At 30.3% G+C, this 20,571-nt stretch overlaps 3 protein-coding genes across 3 annotated transcripts; 1 reads left to right on the forward strand and 2 right to left on the reverse strand.

The window, feature by feature from the left end:
• Positions 1-4,828: 4,828 nt before the first annotated feature.
• Positions 4,829-5,777, reverse strand: LOC108320098 (uncharacterized). Its single transcript, XM_017551436.2, has 2 exons — positions 5,516-5,777; positions 4,829-5,331 (listed from the first exon to the last, which is right to left on the reverse strand). Exons 1-2 carry the CDS (start codon positions 5,775-5,777, stop codon positions 4,829-4,831), a joined length of 765 nt encoding a protein of 254 aa, XP_017406925.2.
• Positions 5,778-7,781: 2,004 nt separating this feature from the next.
• Positions 7,782-10,597, reverse strand: LOC128194917 (two-component response regulator ARR14-like). Its single transcript, XM_052871413.1, has 4 exons — positions 10,405-10,597; positions 8,539-8,684; positions 8,250-8,405; positions 7,782-8,184 (listed from the first exon to the last, which is right to left on the reverse strand). The coding sequence occupies exons 2-4, from the start codon at positions 8,666-8,668 to the stop codon at positions 7,925-7,927; spliced, it is 546 nt and encodes a 181-aa protein (XP_052727373.1). The 5' UTR covers positions 8,669-8,684; positions 10,405-10,597; the 3' UTR covers positions 7,782-7,924.
• A 3,106-nt stretch (positions 10,598-13,703) lies between these two features.
• LOC108320140 (protein XAP5 CIRCADIAN TIMEKEEPER) lies at positions 13,704-19,077 on the forward strand. The gene is made up of 12 exons (XM_017551487.2): positions 13,704-13,930; positions 14,019-14,084; positions 14,167-14,231; positions 14,301-14,422; positions 14,997-15,075; positions 15,687-15,763; positions 16,013-16,074; positions 16,178-16,309; positions 16,467-16,520; positions 18,179-18,244; positions 18,403-18,477; positions 18,666-19,077. The coding sequence occupies exons 1-12, from the start codon at positions 13,760-13,762 to the stop codon at positions 18,714-18,716; spliced, it is 1,020 nt and encodes a 339-aa protein (XP_017406976.1). The 5' UTR covers positions 13,704-13,759; the 3' UTR covers positions 18,717-19,077.
• Positions 19,078-20,571: the final 1,494 nt, after the last annotated feature.

Here is a 20,571-nt window from a genome sequence, read left to right on the forward strand (position 1 = left end):
TTCACTTACATCTCCAACCTAAATTTTGTTTTTGTCACCTCCAACCTATTATATTTGTTTAGTTATGATATTAAATGTTTAATTTATAATTTTTAAATTATGTTACAAATTAGACTTAAATATGTTTGAATAAAATTGATAAGGAAACATTATTAAATTAATTTTTTTTACCAAAATTAATGTATTATTCATTATTGTTAATCTATTCAAACATAAATAAGAATAATTGGTAACATAATATATGAAAAATTATAAATTAAACATCTAATATTATAACTAAATAAGTATTGAAGGTTGGAGATGACAAAAACAAAATTTAGGTTGGAGATGTATGTGAATAACACTAATATATATGGGTTATATAGAACAATAATAAAATATATAATTATTTAAATTTAATTATATTATATTTATGAATAATATTTTATAATTGATAATTTTTTCTAAATATTTTGTTACAGACTATTTTCTAAAAGATATAATTAAAATTATAAAACATGGAATGAAAATTAGTTTGTTGTTAAATATTTAACTCAATATTTTAAAAATTGTACTACAATACAAATTTTATTTGTCCATTGTATAAATATATAAAAAATAACTTTAATTAATAATTTAGTTCTTATATTTATTATATTAATTTAATTTTTATTCAAATGATATTTTTTTAAGAGCTACAGCGTTAACATTTTTTAAAGGATGAACTTAAATTACATAGTATTGTTTTTTTTCTTTCTCTTTGTTATATAGACTATAGTGTTACCATTCAATCTTCCAATATCTCATTCAACATTATAAAAACAAAGCAAAATCACTCAAATAAATAAACATAAATATTTGACAAAGACCATCTTCGAGGATGTCATGGTTAGATTTTGTGATTGTGCCTAAATTAAAGCTGAAAAAAAAAAGGAAGACAAAAAGTAATTGTTTAATTAGAGAAAAAAAAAGACAAAATTAAATGTGAAATTTGCATATGGTAAGGGAAGTAGAAAAGAGAGAATAAATATTTAATAAAATGTAGAGGAAAAGAGAGGGAAGATAGAGAAATGAAAAATGATGAAAGATGATAAATAATTAAAAAGAAAGGTGCATGGATAACAGAAAAAATAAATATACATGTGATCACATTTTTTAACACGACATTAATATAATGATCATATTGAATTATTTTAAATAAAATGAGATTGAATTGAAGATAAAATAAAATTAAAAATCCATGAAACAACAACTCAATCAGTATTGAAACAAAATTACCAATTAAGAAAAATAAGTACTACATGATTAAAATTAGATGTCAACTCGCATCTAATATATCAATTTAATTTGATATATTACTATTTCACAGATCAAATGATATTCATACTTTTTTTTAAAAAAGTCTATATTTAAAAAGTTAACTATCAAACTACTTTTTTTACAAAATAAAGAGTTGATAATATTGTATTAGAAAGACTTTTATCTGTTCTTAAAAAAAACACTAATAATCATAGAGAAAAATTAGTCTATGTTTATCACGTTTAGAGTTTACAGATAACGAGATAACCAATCGGTAGGCAGTTAATAAATTTTTTGCATGTATGTGGCTATACGGTTGAATAAATAGTCGTACCAAAATAATGAATTTATATATATATATATATATATATATATATATATATATATATATATATATAGTATTGATTCAATTAATTAATATGTTTGAACAATAACTATATTATTTTATTAAAAATCATTTAATTCAACTAGATCATAAAAGATTCAATCTTCCAAAGTCGAGGTTACAGTGTTTAAATTTTATATTAGAAAGTGTAAATTCTTGATTTTAGAGTTTTATTTTATTATTTTACATTTAGATTTTCGTATTTTTTTTTCATTTGTTAAGATCAGTTTTCATCTATTTTTCATAATATCTCTGTATTGGTTGATAGATGCAGAAAGAAAAGACACACAGAGAATGAAACTGAGAGATACAAGGAGAAGGGCAGAGAATACGCGTAAAAGAGAAAATGAAAGTAATTCTGTAATTGAGAGAGTTGTTGTTCCAAACAGAGGGAGAGTCCTTATATACAAGAGTGAAACAAGCTAAGAGGTACAACGGTATTGACTGTCTAAGATGAAACAGACATGCTTGAATTATATATCTACTACATCTCCTTAATTCAAGCTATTCAATGTTAGTACTCGAGTTTCCTATCTTTTCCTTTATGAGAAACTCAAATTTGTTAAGCTTGAGTGTTTTTGTAAACATATAAGCCAATTGTAGATCAGTCCTCCAATGAAGAAGCTCGATTCTGTCTTTATTCACCATATTACGTAAGAAGTGAAACTTTACTTTAATGTGTTTGCTTCTTCCGTGGCTTACTAGATTCTTTGCCAAACTTATAGCATATGTGTTGTTTATCTTCAACTCAATTGATCTCTCGGTTTGAACCTTCAAATCTTTCAGAACCTCGTTCAACCAAACACCTTGACACACAGCATGACATCCAGCTATATATTTTGCTTCGTTGTTTGATAAAGCAATAACTATTTGCTTCTTAGAGCTCACGAGACAGGCGTCTTGTTTATGAAAAAAATGTTCTCCGATGTGCTCTTCCTCTCAACCTGATCACCACCAAAGTCAGAATCGGTATATCCAACCAACTTCAACTCTTCTTTCTTCATGCCATATGGAAACAAAATACCATAGTATGCGGTCCCTTTGACATATCTCAGTATGCGTTTGGCTACAGTCAAGTGACTTCTCATAGGGTTGCTCATGAATCGGCTTAACAGGGCCACTCCAAACATTATATCTGACCTACTATTGCATAAAAACCGTAAAGATCCAACAAGTTGCTTATAAGTTGTTCCATCCACTCCTTCTTCTTCTTCATCAATCTTTAATTTCACATTAACCTCGAGTGGATTTCTGGTATCATTACACTGAGTCATCTTGAACCTCTCCAATAAATTTTTCACGTACTTTTTCTGATGCATCACCAAACCTGCAGCAGTGTGTGAAAACTTCATTCCTAAAAAATAGCTGAGTCTCCCAAGATTTGTCATTTCAAATTATGCTTCCATCATCTGTTTGAATTCTTCAATGTATTTCAAGTTGAAACCTGTCACCAATAAGTCATTAACGTATAGACACACAATCATTATGTCATCTCCATCATTCTTCTTCACATACAGACTATGCTCTACAACACATCTCTCGAACCTGTGACTGATAAAGAATTCATTGATCCTCTTGTTCCACGCTCGAGGAGCTTGCCTCAATCCGTAGAGTGCTTTGTGCAGCTTGTACACTCGATGTTTCTTCTCCTTGTTGTTGAATCCTGGAGGCTGCTGGACATAAACCTCCTCCTCCAAAGGACCATACAAAACTACATATTTAACGTCAAGTGCAAATAATAACCATTTCTTGGCACAATAGCAACTACTAATCGAATTGTTTATAACCTTGCAACAGGTGCGTAGACTTCTATAAAATCTACACCTTATCTTTGAAGAAAGCCTTTTGCCACAAGTTTAGCCTTGTGCTTCAATACAATGCCATTCAGATTTAGCTTCTTCTTGAAGACTCACTTCACTCCAATGCTTTGTTTTCCAGGTGGCAGATCAATCAACTTCCACGTTTTATTCTTCTCAATTGATCTCAGCTCTTCAATTATAGCTTCCTTCCAAATTGATTGTGACAGTGCATCATCAACATCCAATGGTTCACTTCCAGCCATCAAAGCCAAGTGAATTATATCACCTTCTTCATCTACTCCAGCATCAGAATACACCTCGTACTCGGAGAACCTATAGGATCTTGTTGTTTGTCTTCTCGGTCTTCCTATAACTTTTCCAGAGCCTGTATTTCCAGCATCACTCTCACTAGCCTCTCCAGTTTCTGATATAGCCTGTATCGGCACATGCATCACAACTTTCGTACTCTTCAAACTTGACTGGTTGCATTTCCAATTCCAGTTATCATCTTCAAGAACCAACACATCCCTACTTATCACACCATCTTTCTCCTGATAGGGTCATAGAGCTTATACGCACCGATCGGATGATAACCAACAAACACCATAGCCTTTCCTTTGTTGTCAAGCTTTGATCTCCTCTGATCTGGAATGTGACAAAATGCCAAGGAACCAAAGATTTTAAAATGCTTGACTAAGGGTTTTGTACCTGTCCAGATTGCATGTCGCACACTGTTTGTTAGCCTCTTCGTTGGACACCTGTTAAGCACATAAACAGCCGTCAACACCACTTCTCCCCACAACCTATGTGGCACTTCCTTCTCCTTCAGCAGACACCTGGCCATGTTCATTATGGTCTTGTTCCTTCTCTCAACTAAGTCGTTGTGTTGAGGATTGTAAGGTGTGACCACTTCATGAACTATTCCACATTTTTTACAAAAGTTTTCGAAGTCTAACGAGGTGTATTCACCTCCTCCATCGGTTCTAAGAACTTTAACCTTCATTCTGGTCTCTCTTTCTACATGTTCTTTGAACTTTTTGAACGTCTCTAAAGCTTCGCTTTTCTGCTTTATGAGATACACTCATTCCATTCAACTAAACTCATTGATGAAAGAGATGAAATACCTGTTTCCCACAAACGTTGGTACATCCAGCGGACCACATATGTCCGAATGTACTACCTCAAGACATTCTTTAGACCTCATCTCCAATTGTGCTTGAAAAGTTCTTATGGCTTGCCTCCCAATAATGCAGGATTCACATGATTTCTCTAGTATGATGATATCTGGTAACCCATAAACCATCGTCTTTTTGCTCAGTTGCTGCAAGTCTCAGAAGTTAAGATGCCCGAACCTAAGATGCCATCTCTAGTTCTCAACCATATCCTTGCAAACCCGAAAAGTACAGTTTTTAAAGATCTTGCTTCTCAAGATCAATTTCCTACTTCTGTCAAATACTTCCACTTGATCATTGTTTCCCATAATCATCGTGAAGCCTTTTTCTATCAGTTGACCAATACTCAGCAAGTTGCACTTCATCTCTGGTACGAGAAGAATGTTTTCTATTGTTGCATGTTGCTCGTTTTTCTTCTTTATGATGACATTTATGATTCCTTCAACTCTCAACGTGTTGTCATCTACAACTCTGACCTTGCTTTTCTTTGATTCATCCAAATCGATCAACCATTCTCTATTGTACGTCATGTGGTTTGAGCACCTTGAGTCTAAATACCACGATTTGTTTAAAGACTCATAGCTCTCTGAAGGGGTTGTAACCATGAGAATTAGAGGTTTTGAATCAGACTCTTCTTTCACCATATGAGCCTCCTTGTTCTGAACTTTCTTGTTTTGAACTTTCTTATTCTGAATACCTTTATTTGAATAGCACTCATGTGAAAAATGTCCCATCTCGTGACATGTGAAACATTATATTTCTCCTATCTTTCTCCTTATAATTCTTTTTTGAACCACCTTTTCTCTCAGAAGAATCGCTTCTTTCTTCTTGATCATCTACTCTGTTGTCGTTCTTCCATTTTCTTTGTGCAGTGGACTTACCTTTCCAATTTTTAAACTTCTTCTTTCCTTCGCCTTTGACGTGCTGGACCGTTAACACCCGATCATTGTGTTTGACAAGATTTCTTTCCCGCATCCTCATCTCATATGCCTCCAATGAGCTTTGAAGTTCTTCTATCTTGAGTTTTTCAAGATCTCTCGACTCCTCGATTGCTACCACAATGTGATCAAACACTAGAGGCATTGATCTCATAATCTTCTCAATTATCATGAGGTCAGTAACGACTTCATCACAACCTTTCATCTGATTAGCAATCAACAATATTTGGCTAAAAAATCACTCACCTTATCACCTTCCTCCATCAACAAGTGTTCATATCCGTTGAAGGGTTTTCCATTCCTCCTTTCGCACTTGAGATGAACCTCTCTTGCTGCAGCACCACTACCACTAGACCTTTTCGTCCACCAGCACCACTACCACTAGACCACCTTCTAGCACCACTTATAGGAAACAATTACCTTCAAACAAGGAAAGAAGCACGAGCACGGAGAACACGCAGTGAAGAAAAAATAGCAAAATGAAAGAGAAACAAATGTGATTTCCATTCGTGGGGTTGAATATCAATTTGTAGTGGGGACCGTTTTTAATAAGTGGTTGAAAGTTGTGTGAAAAGCAAATTTTTTTAACCGCAAGAGTAAATAACGAATGTGGTAGGGTAGGGAGAAGAGTGTGGAGGTGTAAGGAGAATCAATCTTAGCTGCAAGTTAAAATGACAACTTTTAGATATATTTTAAATGTCTATAAAAAGAAAGATAAAGCTCGCTAAGATAAATTCTATATATACATTAGTGTTTCACGTCTCGTTCTTATGTTATCTTTACTTTTCTTTATTATATCTTTTTTTTTAAATATTTATATATTGTAACAACACTTTATTTAAATTATTAACACTTTATTTAAATAATTGTTTTTATAATTAAGAGATTCAATGATATATTTGAGTTTATAAAATATTCTTATTTACTTTTAACTTTTGACTAAGTAAATTATTAATACTTTTTTCTTCTTTATTTATTCTTTCTATTTTCCTTCTAATAATTTTCATTTTCTTTTTACTTTTGTACAAGTTCTTAATCTATCTTTGAATAATTAAGGGTGAAGGAATTTAGTAGCTAAAATCCCTAATAGATCTCCCACATTTAGAGGTAAACATTGAATTTTAAAAATAGTTTAGGCAAGCGTGACATCGAGTTTCAAAAAATTTTAAAACATTGGATTTCAGCGTCGAATTAAGGGATCTTAAAATTCAATTAAAAAGACGTAGTATTTCGAATTTCAATAGATTTTGAAATTTAGTATACTCCTCAACTGAATTTTGAAATCTGGTTTTTATTTTTCTTTTCTTTTTATTCTTTTAAAATTTATTTAATGGGTTATGGTTTTGTTAATTTTTATTTTATTTTATTTTGTGTGTTTTTTGTTTCGATCATTTATTGTCTCAAAAATTTAATTATTTTTATGTGTTTTTTAATTTATATTTAATGACTTTTGGTTTTGTTAGTTTTTATTTTTTTTGTGTTTTTATTTTGGTTATTTATTGTTTTAAAATTTAATTAATGTATTCTTGCATTTGCTTGATTATTATCCCATATAGTTTCACTCTTACGTTGTTTTGGTATAATTGTATGATTAAATTTTATTTTATTGTCGTGAAATTTATTTTATTCGAAAATTGGATAGTTTGTTTTCTTTTGGTTTGAAATATTAATTATTGTTCCTTTAGCTATTATACTCCATACTATTCGTTGAACTAAAATTTGTTACACGACTTAGATTTTATTATCTCATTTTTTGTTAGTTTAGATGTAGAATATGAGTTTAAACATAAGGTAATATCATTAATATAAACAAATTTATGTAATAGTTTTGTTTTTCTTTTATCTTTTATTTTTTTATTTATTTTTCTATATTAATTACACTATTTTATTGAGTTTGGATAGAAGCACAATTTCTCATCGAAATATTCATTTTAAAAAGAAAGGTTATACCTATGGGTAAAATGAAAACAATTAGTGAGTAACCAAAAAAATATTAAACATTCTTCCTACTACCTCATCCCGCCTCTCACCTTCACCTTTACCCCTCTCTCTCTCTCAATAAATATATATATATATATATATATATATATATATATATACTTTCAATATAATAATTTGAATTATTGATTTAAATTTTCATTTAAACATGTTCGGTAGAAAATTATTTTAACTCTTCGATCTATAAATTAAAGAAACTATTCGCACTAAGAATAAGAATAACAATGTATTAATGAAGGAAATGAACTATTTTAATAGTAATAGTAATTTTATATTCTTCACAGTCTCTTTATTCAGCTATGGCAGCTTTTTGACTTCTTAACTATATATGTTGCAGTAGTCTGTTATACTAGGCTATTCTTTCTTATGGAGAGTATCATCATCGGCTTCGGCTTCTCCATCAGAGTTATTACCTGTCTCACCTTTTTCATCACTTTCTTCATCTTCTTCCAAGATATTGCGCCTGAAGTAGAAATGATGTCGATACATAGGTGACCACAACTTCTTATTCTCGAACAAAGACTCATTCTTAAAGAAGGGTTTAATCCAATAATCGCAAGCTCCATGTTTAAAAGCCTTCTTTTGGGAAAGCGGAGTACGATCCTCAGACATCACTACAGATGGTTAAACAGTCAAAAGTTGAAAACTTAAATAAAAAGATAAAAGATTAGTTACTTACTGATGAAAGGAACATCAATTGCTTCATCATCGAGCATTTCCAGAAATTCATAGCCATCAATCATTGGCATATGGAGTTCCATGATAATCAAATCAAACTCTACTCCTTCTTCCAGCAAAAGTTTGATCGCACTTGAAGTTTCAGAGCATATCTTAACTGCACACAGCTCAAAAGCATAAGAAGAAAACATAAATATTTCTCTTAAAGAATGATAACGAATAAAATATTATATAAACACAAATATTTCTCTTAAAGAATGATAACGAATAAAATATTATATATATCTAACCTTGATGAGAATACTTGTTGCATGATTTCTCGATGAATTCAAGAACTTTGAGGTCAGTATCAATGGCAAGGACATTATAATTTGATTTTAATGGAAATTCAGGCGGTTCAATAGAAGAACTTTCGGCCATCACTCTCCACTATCACCTTATATAGTGAATGGAGAAAGCAAGGGAAAGAAATAAATACATATGGCATGGTATAACAAAATCCAAACAACAATATATATAATAATATTTTAATTAATAATACAAGCTTTGTTGGATTCATGTTAAAATGCATATTCCATTTACACAACGAAAGAATCTCAGAGATCACATCACCACACATTAACAAATTCTCAACTAATTGGATAAAAATATAAAATATGAATAGTTTTAAAATTAAAATAATAAAATTTACAAAATTAAATATTAAAAATTAGTAATAAAATATTTATTAAAACTTATATATTTTATATTAAATTGTAATCTCTGAAAAATACAATAAAAGGTCCAAAATTTTAAAGGTATAGTTTAACTAGTCTACATCCAATATCCACCTCTAACTTAACATTAACTTAAAAAGATATCAGAAACAATTACTAAAATCTCCATAAAAAAATATACTAAGTAGAAGAATCTTTTAACTCTTCATTGTATAAATTAAAGAAACGAACCACTATCTTCATAACAAAAAAAAACAGAGAAAATATTCAAATTTGGATAAAATAATTCAAATTTGGATAAAATAAAGGGACCTCTCAATTTTTAGTTAGTTTAGGAATTTTAAAAATCATATTAAAAACGAGCCAATGACATAAGTATTATATATATGCATGCATTTAAATTTTGATCCTGACAATGTCCCTACAATGGACACAGTGCACACATAGTTAATGACCCAATGTACATGACAAATTATTGGCATCCTAGAACCTTCGTCTTATGCCTTATAAGAATATTTGGCTGATTATTGTTCTCTAGCAGTGAGCTTCTGAATGTTTGTGTGTATATATATATCAATGGATTTTGTATCATTTATTATGTATGTTGTTATGATGATATACAGCATAACATGTGCAAAATTGCAAAATTGTTTTTGCAGAACTGATTTGTGATAAATGGAGAAAAGCTTGTGATACTGAATTTTTCAAGCCATGGGAGGTAAGTCCAAGAATATTAAGTAACTTCTAATACTTGGAAAACAGTGGATCATGAATTTCAATATATGTTTTGGAGGTGGCGAAAAAGAGGCTGTGAATCTCATAAGAGACTGAGATCCACAAGAAAGAAGCAGCTGCGTGTTTAGCAAAGGAAACTTTGAGATTAAACCAACTACTCACTCTATTACTCTAACACACCCACTCCATCATCATTTATATACTCCACATCTTTATCCCACATACCAAACTTTCTTTCCCCACGTAAATCAATCAAAATACCAAAAGAAGATTCAAAAGCCACTATTGTTTTTTGTTGTTGTTCTTAAGTGATTGGAGTGTTACGTGTAATTTCAGATATTCGTTGTGCAAGAAGGACAAAATAAATCAATCATCAGAGCAAATATAAAGAGGGTTTCTAGCCCTAGCAAACCCTAATGTAGCCGCTGGTATACAGAGAATAATAAAGGCATCAAGAACTTGTCTCAATTATTCTGTGAGCGTCTCAATCAGAGGTTATGAATCATGTTGGTCTTATTTCAATTTCCATTAATTCCATCTCACCATAACTTTTAAAACAAACAGCAAACATTAATTTTAATTTGGTGAAAGATGCCATGAAATCGATTCCGCAATGACTGTGTTTCGTAAACTCAGTTATAGATAGAAGGCATATATGGCATAATAGATCCATCTAATTCTCAAGTAGTTGAAATGAACACTAACCTCGTCGGAGGTACCTCGATTCTCTTCTTCTACACTCGATCCGTCGAAGACGGTGGCACGGTTGAGAAATGTGAGGGTTACGTGAGAAGGAGATGCTTCCAGAGATAATAGAAGTTCTCTATCATAACCTACTTCATGGAGGTTTTGTGGGCGCCTATCTTTAAAGGGGTCAAGAAGTGGCCCATGAATTGCAAGTTAACATTACAGGAGCGTTTTCATATGCATTTCCAAGATTTCATAATGCAACTTCAATTTTTCAAAAAATTCCATGACTAATGTTAACAATTTTTTTTTTTAATTTTTTCTCTTTCTTAATAAAATTCTGCTTATCAAAATTTCTTAACATTTTTAACAGATTTTAATATTAACGACCGTTTAATAAATTTTTTAACTTTTTTATTTAAAATTTAAAATTATTTAATTTTATATATTATTATTCTTATTATTTTATTTTTATAATTTTTATCATTTTTTATATTAATTATTATTATTATTATTTTTTTATAATTATTATAATAGTGGAAATAATATTTTAATAATTATTAAAATATTAATATATATTAAATAGTTTAAAAATATTAATATATATTAAATAATTTTAAAATATTAAATAAAATTAAGAATGTATATTAAATTTTAAATAAAAATAAAATTTTAAAAAAATTATTATACAAATTTTCAAATTTATTAACATATCTTATCGAATTTTGAAATTCGTTAATATAGACATAAATTCGATTAACAAATTTTTTAAAACTTTATTTTTAATTTAAAATTTAATACAAATTTATTTTAATTTAAAATTTTAATATAATTTCATATATTAAATCAAATTTAATTTGTTTTTCTTTTATATTTTTGTTATTATTACTTTTATTTTAATTAATTTTACTTTTATTTTTATTCTTTCAATATAACTATTATAATTGTAAAAATAATATTTTAATAATTATTAATGAATGAATATATTAAATAATAACATATTTTTATTTTAAATTTAAAATAAAGTTTAAAAAAAATCTGAAACAAATTTCGAAATCCCTTAACATATTATTGAATTTCGAGATCTTTTTAACAATTTTTTTTTCAAATTTTGTTTTTTAATTAAAATTTAATAAATATTTAATTTAATTTAATTTAATTTTATAATATAATTTAACATATTTAAATGTATTAAAATAGATTTTATATTAGTATTATTCTTTGTATTTTTATTTTTTCTGTTTTTCTAATTTTTATTATTACTACTATTATTTTGATTATTTTTACTTTTATTTTTTTAATATAACTACTATAATAAAAAAATATTTTAACAATTATTAAATTATGAACATGTATTAAATGATATCAAAATTTTAAATTAAACTAGATTATTATTAAATTTAAAATTTAAAAACAAAATTTTAAAAGAATTTATAAACATATTTCATTAATTAAAAGATTTCGAAATCGGTTTAATGATATTTAAAAAAAAAATTCTTATAACAATCTCCATCAATTAGAAGTTTCATATAACAGATAATCAGATAATAAAAAAAAAATATGATAGTGTCCTACATCAGATAATCATTTCTCATCTGAATAGGCAGAATTGGAACCCCTACCACAGTTTCTTCCACATCATCCTCTATAATGCCTTCTTCAACCTCCGTGATAGCCTGCACACCAGTTTCTTTTGTGCCAGCTCCTGCTAATACCCGCTATAAAGACTTATCTCAAGCTGAGATCAACGTTCATCGTGAAAAAGAGCTTTGCTATATTGTGATGAAAAATTTAACCCAAACCATCATTGTAAGGCTCGTTTCTTTCTATTGGTGAAGGTGAGAATGTGGAGAATGTTGACAATAGTGGTGAAGACGTTGAGAATGGTGATAACATCTCACCTACCCCTTTAATTTTTTTTTGAATAATTATATTTTTAATTTTAATAAATATTATTTTTAATTGTTTTTTTATTAAAATTATTTTATATTTTTTAACAGATTTCAAAATGTAATTTATAAATGTTTTTAAAATTCTTTTTTAGATTTAAAATTTAATAATAATCTAATTTAATTTAAAATTTTAATATTATTTAATATAGGTTTGTATCTTAGTAATTATTAAAATATAATTTTTATTATATAATAATTATAAATAATTAAAATAAAAATAGAAATAATAAAAATTAAAAAAATATATTAAAAAAAAGATTAAATATGTTTTTAGTTTCTAAACTATCATACCAATTTGTTTTTAGTTCCTCCTTTAAACTAACATACTTTTTCGTCTTTCTCCATTAGAAAAACATAATTTTTTGTTCAAAAAAACTAACAATTTTAAAAAGAAGCTAAGGTGGTTAAGGTTTGGCCACGTGTGATGACGTTTGATGACATTACACCTCAGCTACTCTTTGGCAAAGAGCCGTCGACATTTAACTTTACATACTGTACAGAGTCGTTCAACCCTTAACTGTTAATTATGTGCATTTAAATCAAAGAGTTTGAACATGTAAGTGGGTGTTGTACAACCTATGTTTCAACCATGAGAAAGAAGTATGTGCACTCAAAGGCCGAACGATATTATCAGTTAAAGACGGAATGATAGACTAACAATATTAACAATTAGGAAGTCTTCAAACATGTAGTCGAACGGTAATGATATGTCATCAAACGTCATCACACGTGGCAAACGTTAGCAAGAAAACATGTCATTACACGTGGCCAAACGTTAGCCACCTCAGCTTCTTTTTAACCCTGGTTTTTTAGGACGAAAAATTAAAATTTTCTTAAAGAAAAGGACCAAATTAGCTTAGTTTGAAAGAGAGACTAAAAACAAATTCGAGTGATAGTTTAGGGATTAAAGACATATTTAACCCTTAAAAAAATAATATTAAATATATTAAATTAAATAAAATAAATATGAAATATAAAATAGAAAAAGAAATAATTTTTTTTTATATGGATTTGGATATCAGATAAATAATTATAATAATAAAAATTACATTTTAATAATTATTAAGATATAAATATATATTAAATAATATTAAAATTTTAAATTAAATTAAATTATTATTAAATTTAAAATCAAAATTGAAATTTAAAAAGGTATAGATGTCTTTATTAAGAAAAAAATTAAAAAAACATTTATTAAGATTAAAAATGAAATTATTCAAAATGTTGGAAGTACAGACGTTGGAGGTCAAGATGAAACACCAAAATGTTTTCAAGTTAGAATTGGATTTTTAATATTAGTTTGGGCCTACTGTACAAATAAAGCCCAGACCATTAATGGGGAACTATATAAATGCTCACGGCTCTCAAATTTATTGTCTTGGTCTTTGAATTTGAGTCTGAGTTGAGGAGCCAAGAAGAGGATGTCGGGTATGGGTGACGGGTACGTGGGCACCGCCCAAGACGCGGTGAGGATTCGACGGTTGGAGAAGCAGAGAGAAGCGGAGCGTCGCAAAATCCAAGAACTCAAAACCAAGTCTGCCTCCGCCAAGGGCCAACCCGGTCTCCTCCAATTCGGTTCCAGCACTTCCGAGGTACCATGTTCTTCCAATTTCTGTCCTTTCTTCGTCTAGGGTTGCGCTTTTCAATCTGACAATCATTTGAACTTTTCTTGAATTTCAGATTCTAGAGACCGCCTTCAAAAAAGAAACCGTGGGTTTGGTCACCAGAGAGCAGTATGTGGAGAAGGTATGCGATCGCTTTCTTTACTTTTACATGGCATACTGGGTTGTGACTGATGTTATGTTTGTTCTTTTATTTGTTAATGTAGAGGGTTAATATTCAGAGCAAAATAGAGGAAGAAGAGAAGGAGAAACTTCAGAAGCAGCAGCAAGAGTTCGTCTTCTCCCCATTTTTTTCCCTTTTTTCTTTGCTTATAATTACGTATTCACAATCTTCAAACAGGGAGGAGGAGCTTCAATTAGAAAAGCGTAAAAAGAGGAAGATCAAGGGCAATTCTCGACTTTCCTTTGCTGAGGATATTGATAGTGAAACCCAAGAGGAGGAGGAGGAGGAACCACGTCTTAGTAAGTTGATGTTTGGAAATATTTGTTTATTTGATTTTAGGTAGATGATCACATGTTTGATTTTACATGGAGGAGTTGACGATGGGGGTCCGGAATTGATTGAGTTAAAGTTATATTTTTTGCATTGGATATAAAATTTCTTTTGTTACTAGCTTACTTTTAGAATACAAACATATGAACAGATATCAGATCACATTAAAATCAGAATTTAGCTTGATTAGAGTTGGCTTCACTTCTGCCAAAGTCAATTCAGATTTCTATGTTGAAGGCTAAGCGACACAAAGTTGCTTCCAGGTTTTCAATGTTTAACCGTGATTTCAGTTATAATCAATATCAGTTTTGTCAAATCAATGTCATTAAAATTCTTTCTTGCAAGGGATCATCCAAGCACACACCAAATCACTTCACTTAACATCTCTGATTATTTTTGCAGTTTCAAATTGAGAGTTTTTCTTTGTTTATCAATGTAGCATCATTTTCCACAAGAGGTTTAGACGGAGAATTGTGAACGTGTATTGATCAATGATTTATAGAACACATAAAAAGACGTTGAACCTTGCTATGTTTCTGGCAGATAATCTGGAAGCCAATAGGTTAAGGCGTGGTAAACTTGGTAAAGATCCTACTGTCGAAACTGGCTTTCTACCTGACAGGTATGTGTGGCATCTCTTCTTTATCCTTTTCCCTTATTATTTTTTACACCCCTTCCCTAGCTATGAAGCATGGACACAACTCTTCAATGTTGTGTCCCCGTGTCAGACACTGATACTTGTACAACACCCGTATTACACATGTCAGACACTCTGCTGAAGTGCTGAATTTTAAAAATGAATTTTTGCAGCTCTAGCACTACTCTAAAATCTGAGTTAACGAGGATAGACATGGTGATTTTTTGGTAGTTGGAAATTAAAAAAACTTTTTCTGTAAATTTCTATTATAGTTATAGAAATAATAATAGGAGTATTTTATTCCGATTATCTATGTATTATTAGGATCATCTTCGGTCACTACTGGTTCAGATTGTTATATTTGACTAACTATTTTTACAGATGATTTTGAATATAATCTTGATTGTCAATTTAAATGATCGATGAAGTTGTTCAATATGTGTATATAACATGTGTGTAGGTGGGTGGGGGAGGGTGTTTGGAATGTACCTGTCGTGTCTGGTCTCTGTGTCCGTGCTTCATAGTTCCCTTGTACTTTTCTTTCTTGGTTGTTGCCCTAACGTTCGGGCATAGGAGTGCTGAGGATTCCTGTTCAGTGAGAGAGAGGCTGAGGAGCAAGCAGAGCGGGAAAGGCTGCGGAAACAGTGGCTCCGTGAGCAGGAGCAAATCCGAAGTGAGTATGCTGCATCAATGCTTGTTTCGACTGAGAATCTTTTGAACTCTGCTTGTTTCGACTGAGAATCTTTTGAACTCTTTTTGAAACCATGCTAATGAAGGGTTAACAAGTATATGGATAATGCAATATGATTATATATAAGTGGGGGAAGTTATGCTTATTTGCCCCCTGGGTGTACAAATTAGCTGATGCAGAAAAACAACCATTTCATAGTTTACGCTTAATGAGGTTATTTCTGTACTTCAGATGAACCTCTTGAAATCACTTACAGCTACTGGGATGGAACTGGTCACAGGCGTGTGATCCAGGTAAGTAAAGATCATATGCTTCAACTTCTCAAATTCTTGAACATGTCTTTACTGTGTATGATCTTATGACTTGGTGCCTGAATTATTTTATAATATCTTTCAGGTACGCAAGGGTGACAGCATAGGAGAGTTTCTTCGTGCAGTTCAACAGCAGCTTGCTCCTGAATTCCGAGAGATTCGAACAACTTCCGTAGAAAATTTGCTATATGTGAAAGAAGACCTTATCATTCCACATGTATGTACATTTGATTGGTTTTAGTTTCAGAAAGTCTGTACTATTTGCTATCTTGTTTGTGAGTGTAGTGTGTTGTGTATGTATAAGCTATGTGTTAACATTATTTTGACCAAAGGACATCTGCTAACATATTTTCCTGTTTCCATGTTTATTATAGCAACATAGCTTCTATGAGCTAATTGTGAACAAAGCTAGAGGCAAAAGTGGGCCGGTATGTTCCTTTTATTTTGTTTTGTTCTCATAATGTGCATCTTTTGTTGTTATTTTTACGAGATGTTTTGTTCTTTTGTGCTATTCTCAGAAGGTGCATCTTTTGTTGTTTTTATTTACGAGATATTTTGATTTTAGTAATATAATGATTATTTAAAAGGTTTGGGGAAGAGTACTGTTACGAGAAAGCTCCCTCTAAAAAATCATGCAAATAATATAGATGTGCTTTACATTTCCCAAAAAATATGCTCCCCTGCCCTAATTGATGCGAATATTCTTTTTGGCTCTTGTAGCAAAGAAATCCCACGATTTTCCTGTTTAAATGTTTTGTGACAGAAAATGATAGCAGTTGTATTATTGTTTTAACATCCTGCTTGTAGGATCAATTGCATTAATAGAATAAGGTAGAATGCATTCTAAGTTTTGTGGCTATTTAGAAAAAATAAATTCGAAAATAAGCAAAAATAATCCAAGAGTGACAAATTATGTAGTAAGATGAGGAATGTAAATACTGATATAGGATTTGTGCCACAATTGCTTGCTTAACTAATAAATCTAATGTTTTATCCATGGTTTTTAAACTCGGGAGTTAACTTGTTTGAGTGGACTTGCTATGAACTTGATTGAACTTGCAAATCTGCAACTGAGTTGGCGAGCCAAGAGTGCCTTCTCTCTGCTCATCGTCTCTGTTCTGGGCATTTCTATCGTCCCCATCATCGTTTGTGATTACTCCCATTTCCTTTCGACTGTGGTTTGCTCTAAAACTCTGCAACCTTCCTGTGTTGCCTTTCTGTTGCGCTGGTGAGGGTGGGAGTAATGGAAGATGTAGTTTAAGGGTGGATAGGGTTTCTTCACTTCCTTTTGGGCCTCAAATATATGGGACTCAAAGTCTTTAGACCTCGAAGTTCATTGACTTTTTGTGTTATATTAAATATCATATATATAATTAATTAAAACTATTATAAAATATATATTAAATATATATTAGGAAAACAAACATATTTAAAATTATATAACATGATAAACTAATAATAATAATATTTCAATTAAAAAAATTATTTATAGTATGATATAATAATAAATTATTATACTATCTATAAATATTCTAATTTTTTTATTTAAAAGTTTGTGAAACTTTTACTAAACTCTCAGTTTTAACAATCTTGGTTTTATCTTCCAGTCAATTTATTTTATTTTTTACCCTGGGACGAGAGGATGCTCTATTGATTATAGTTCCAAATTTAAATTGCGTTGCTATCTGTTTCCTTGTAATCCCTGTCCATGGCAGTGGCGGCTGATTAAATGTTAGATTTGACTAATTTCAATAGAGATACCAAGTTGGAACAGAAAATGCATAATAATAATAATAATAATAATAATAATAATAATAATAATTCTGCATTCAGTTCTCATGGCCGGTTGAAAATTTTCTGTATTTTTTAGTAAATGTATATTGATTCAAATAAAAGTTATTCTGATGCCAAAACAAGAACAGTAACTATATTGGTTTTTTTATAGTGATAATGCTACAATTCTGTTGTAGCGTTTTATATTGTCAATGCGAAATAACATTTGCATGCTGCCATAAACTAGAAAATGTCCTTATTAGCTGGAGATTAATTTGAGGTATTAACGGTACTCGTGTTTCTATCTCTACAGCTTTTTCATTTTGATGTGCATGAAGATGTACGAACAATTGCTGATGCCACTATAGAGAAGGACGAGGTATACTTTCTTTCTTCCTAATATTTTACCACAATCATGAAATTTGGATTTTCAAGTCAAAGGAAACAAGTTCGTGTATGCCTTTGTTGTTCTAATGACTTCTCTTATGGGTTTTTGCTTAATTTTTCTTACTCTGGTGAATCTTGTTTTCTACCCAGTCACATGCTGGTAAGGTTGTGGAAAGGCACTGGTATGAAAAGAACAAGCATATATTTCCTGCTTCAAGATGGGAGGTACTAACTCTTTCTGTGTCTCGTGTGCATAGTGCATGAGTCGGTGTTTGTTCCTTCTTCTCTTTTTGGCTTGAGGATTTGTAGCTACATTTGATAAATTTCTGTGACAGGATATTCTTGAACTGGCTATTTATTTTTCCTGTTTAGGTTCTGATTCTGATTACCATTATTTGCACTTTTTATTGCAGATATATGACCCAACAAAGAAATGGGAACGTTATACTATCCACGGAGATTGATTTGAGGATGCCGTATCGCTTGCATTTGCTGAATTTACCTTTAATTTGATCATCAGATGAGCATCTGCACTCCTTTGTGTTTCTTTGTTTCATTGTAAAGACTTGGACCATTAGTTCAGGGAATTTGAGCGTGTTTGTCTTGTCAAATACGTTCTAATTTATTTTTCTGTCTTATTTTTCTGTTTGATAGTTAGCTTAGTTTCTTAGATGCATAATGCATCGTTCTCATGATTCAATAGCTGAGCAATAGACCCATGTATTGCATCTGTTATTGCAGGCCATTAATCTCTCGTACACAATTCAATAGTTGTAGCAAAAATAGTGTATCGATAAAAATATATATCTTATCAAGATTCTACTATTTTATGTGCGACTCAAACAACTCCATTCAGTTCCAGTGGTAGGAAAATAAAAGATGAATGGAATACAAAAGCTCCTTTTAATCATATACAATGGGTTGCTTCGTTGGAAATGCTTCAACGGTGTTCGCTTAAGCAACCCACTTTATGTTAAGTAGATTCTACTATTTTATGTGCGACTCAAACAGCTCCATTCAGTTCCAGTGGTAGGAAAATAAAAGATGAGTCTAATTATTACCAATTGAACCCGTAGTCACACCTTTAGTTTGTTTGAGGTTAATGGCATATCTCCTAGTTATGATTAAGCACATTTAAAAAGAATTAGAATCATCTATAGAATATGAGTCTAAACTTTTATAATTATAAGTCATCAATAAGTTTTTAATAAGTTTTTAGTAGAGTGCGTTTATTTTGGATGTTGGATTATGGTTTAGAAGAATAGGTTCTTTTTTAACCTTTGTATTAGGTCATGTAATGTAGGTTTTTGAAGAGAGTTGACTTGAAGTGTAGGCATTTTTTTTAGGTGAACCAATCCTTTAGGTAGCCTTTTAGGACCTAAAGGGGGTTTGAAGCCTTGGTGAAGGAGACAGGAAAAGGAGGAGAGAAACAGTTGGAGAGGAGTATCATTTCTTGTGTTGTATGTTTAGTTTTCATTTATTTGAGTTGTAACTTTTACTTGTTTAATTAGGTGTTTTGAGGGAGTCTTTGATGTTGAATCTCATCTCTTAATTATAACCTTAATTTCTTATAATGAAACACATCTTAGTTGGTAAATGCTTTGAAGGTTTAAGTACCATTAGTTCGCATAATTTGGTAAATGCTTTGAAGGTTTAAGTACCATTAGTTCGCATAATTTAGCTTATTTGTTTTCTTTATTTGTTAGTAGTACGCAACTTTCAACCTTAATTTTCTTTGAGAAGTTTGATGCAAGAGGGTTAGAGATAAATTTTGACAAGGATAAACTTTTAGCGATTTATCTTTCTTTCCTACAAAGAAAAAGTTTCTTAATTTAAAAATCTAAAAGTAGGATGAACATGTATATAGACCTTTCTTACCAAATTATTGAATTTTAAACTAAATTATTCAAAAGTTTAAGTCACTGAAAATTTGAAGAAAACAAAAGGTTATATAAAAACAAAAATAGAAAATTAAAATGAAGGCCTAGTTTTCCATTCTAGAAGAGGAATTCAAAATTTAAAATAAAATAATATATATATATATATATTTATATATATATATAATACAAGAGAAAATTAAAAGAAGAGAGAAAGATAAGGGAAGGAAGAAAGAACAAATAAAGAACGAGGAGTAGGAAAGAAGAGATTACGAAGAGAAAAACATAGAAAGAAATGAGAAAAAAAAAACATTGGAAAAGAGAAAATGAGAAAGTGCTATTAAAGGTATATATAAATTCTTTAATAACATTATATATTAATATAATAAAGAAAGTTTTTTCATCTTTGATCTATTTTCACTATATTCTTAAACTATCTTTC

This window comes from Vigna angularis, chromosome 1 (genome assembly GCF_016808095.1).
Source record: "Vigna angularis cultivar LongXiaoDou No.4 chromosome 1, ASM1680809v1, whole genome shotgun sequence".
In the NCBI taxonomy this organism is placed as follows: Eukaryota; Viridiplantae; Streptophyta; class Magnoliopsida; order Fabales; family Fabaceae; genus Vigna; species Vigna angularis.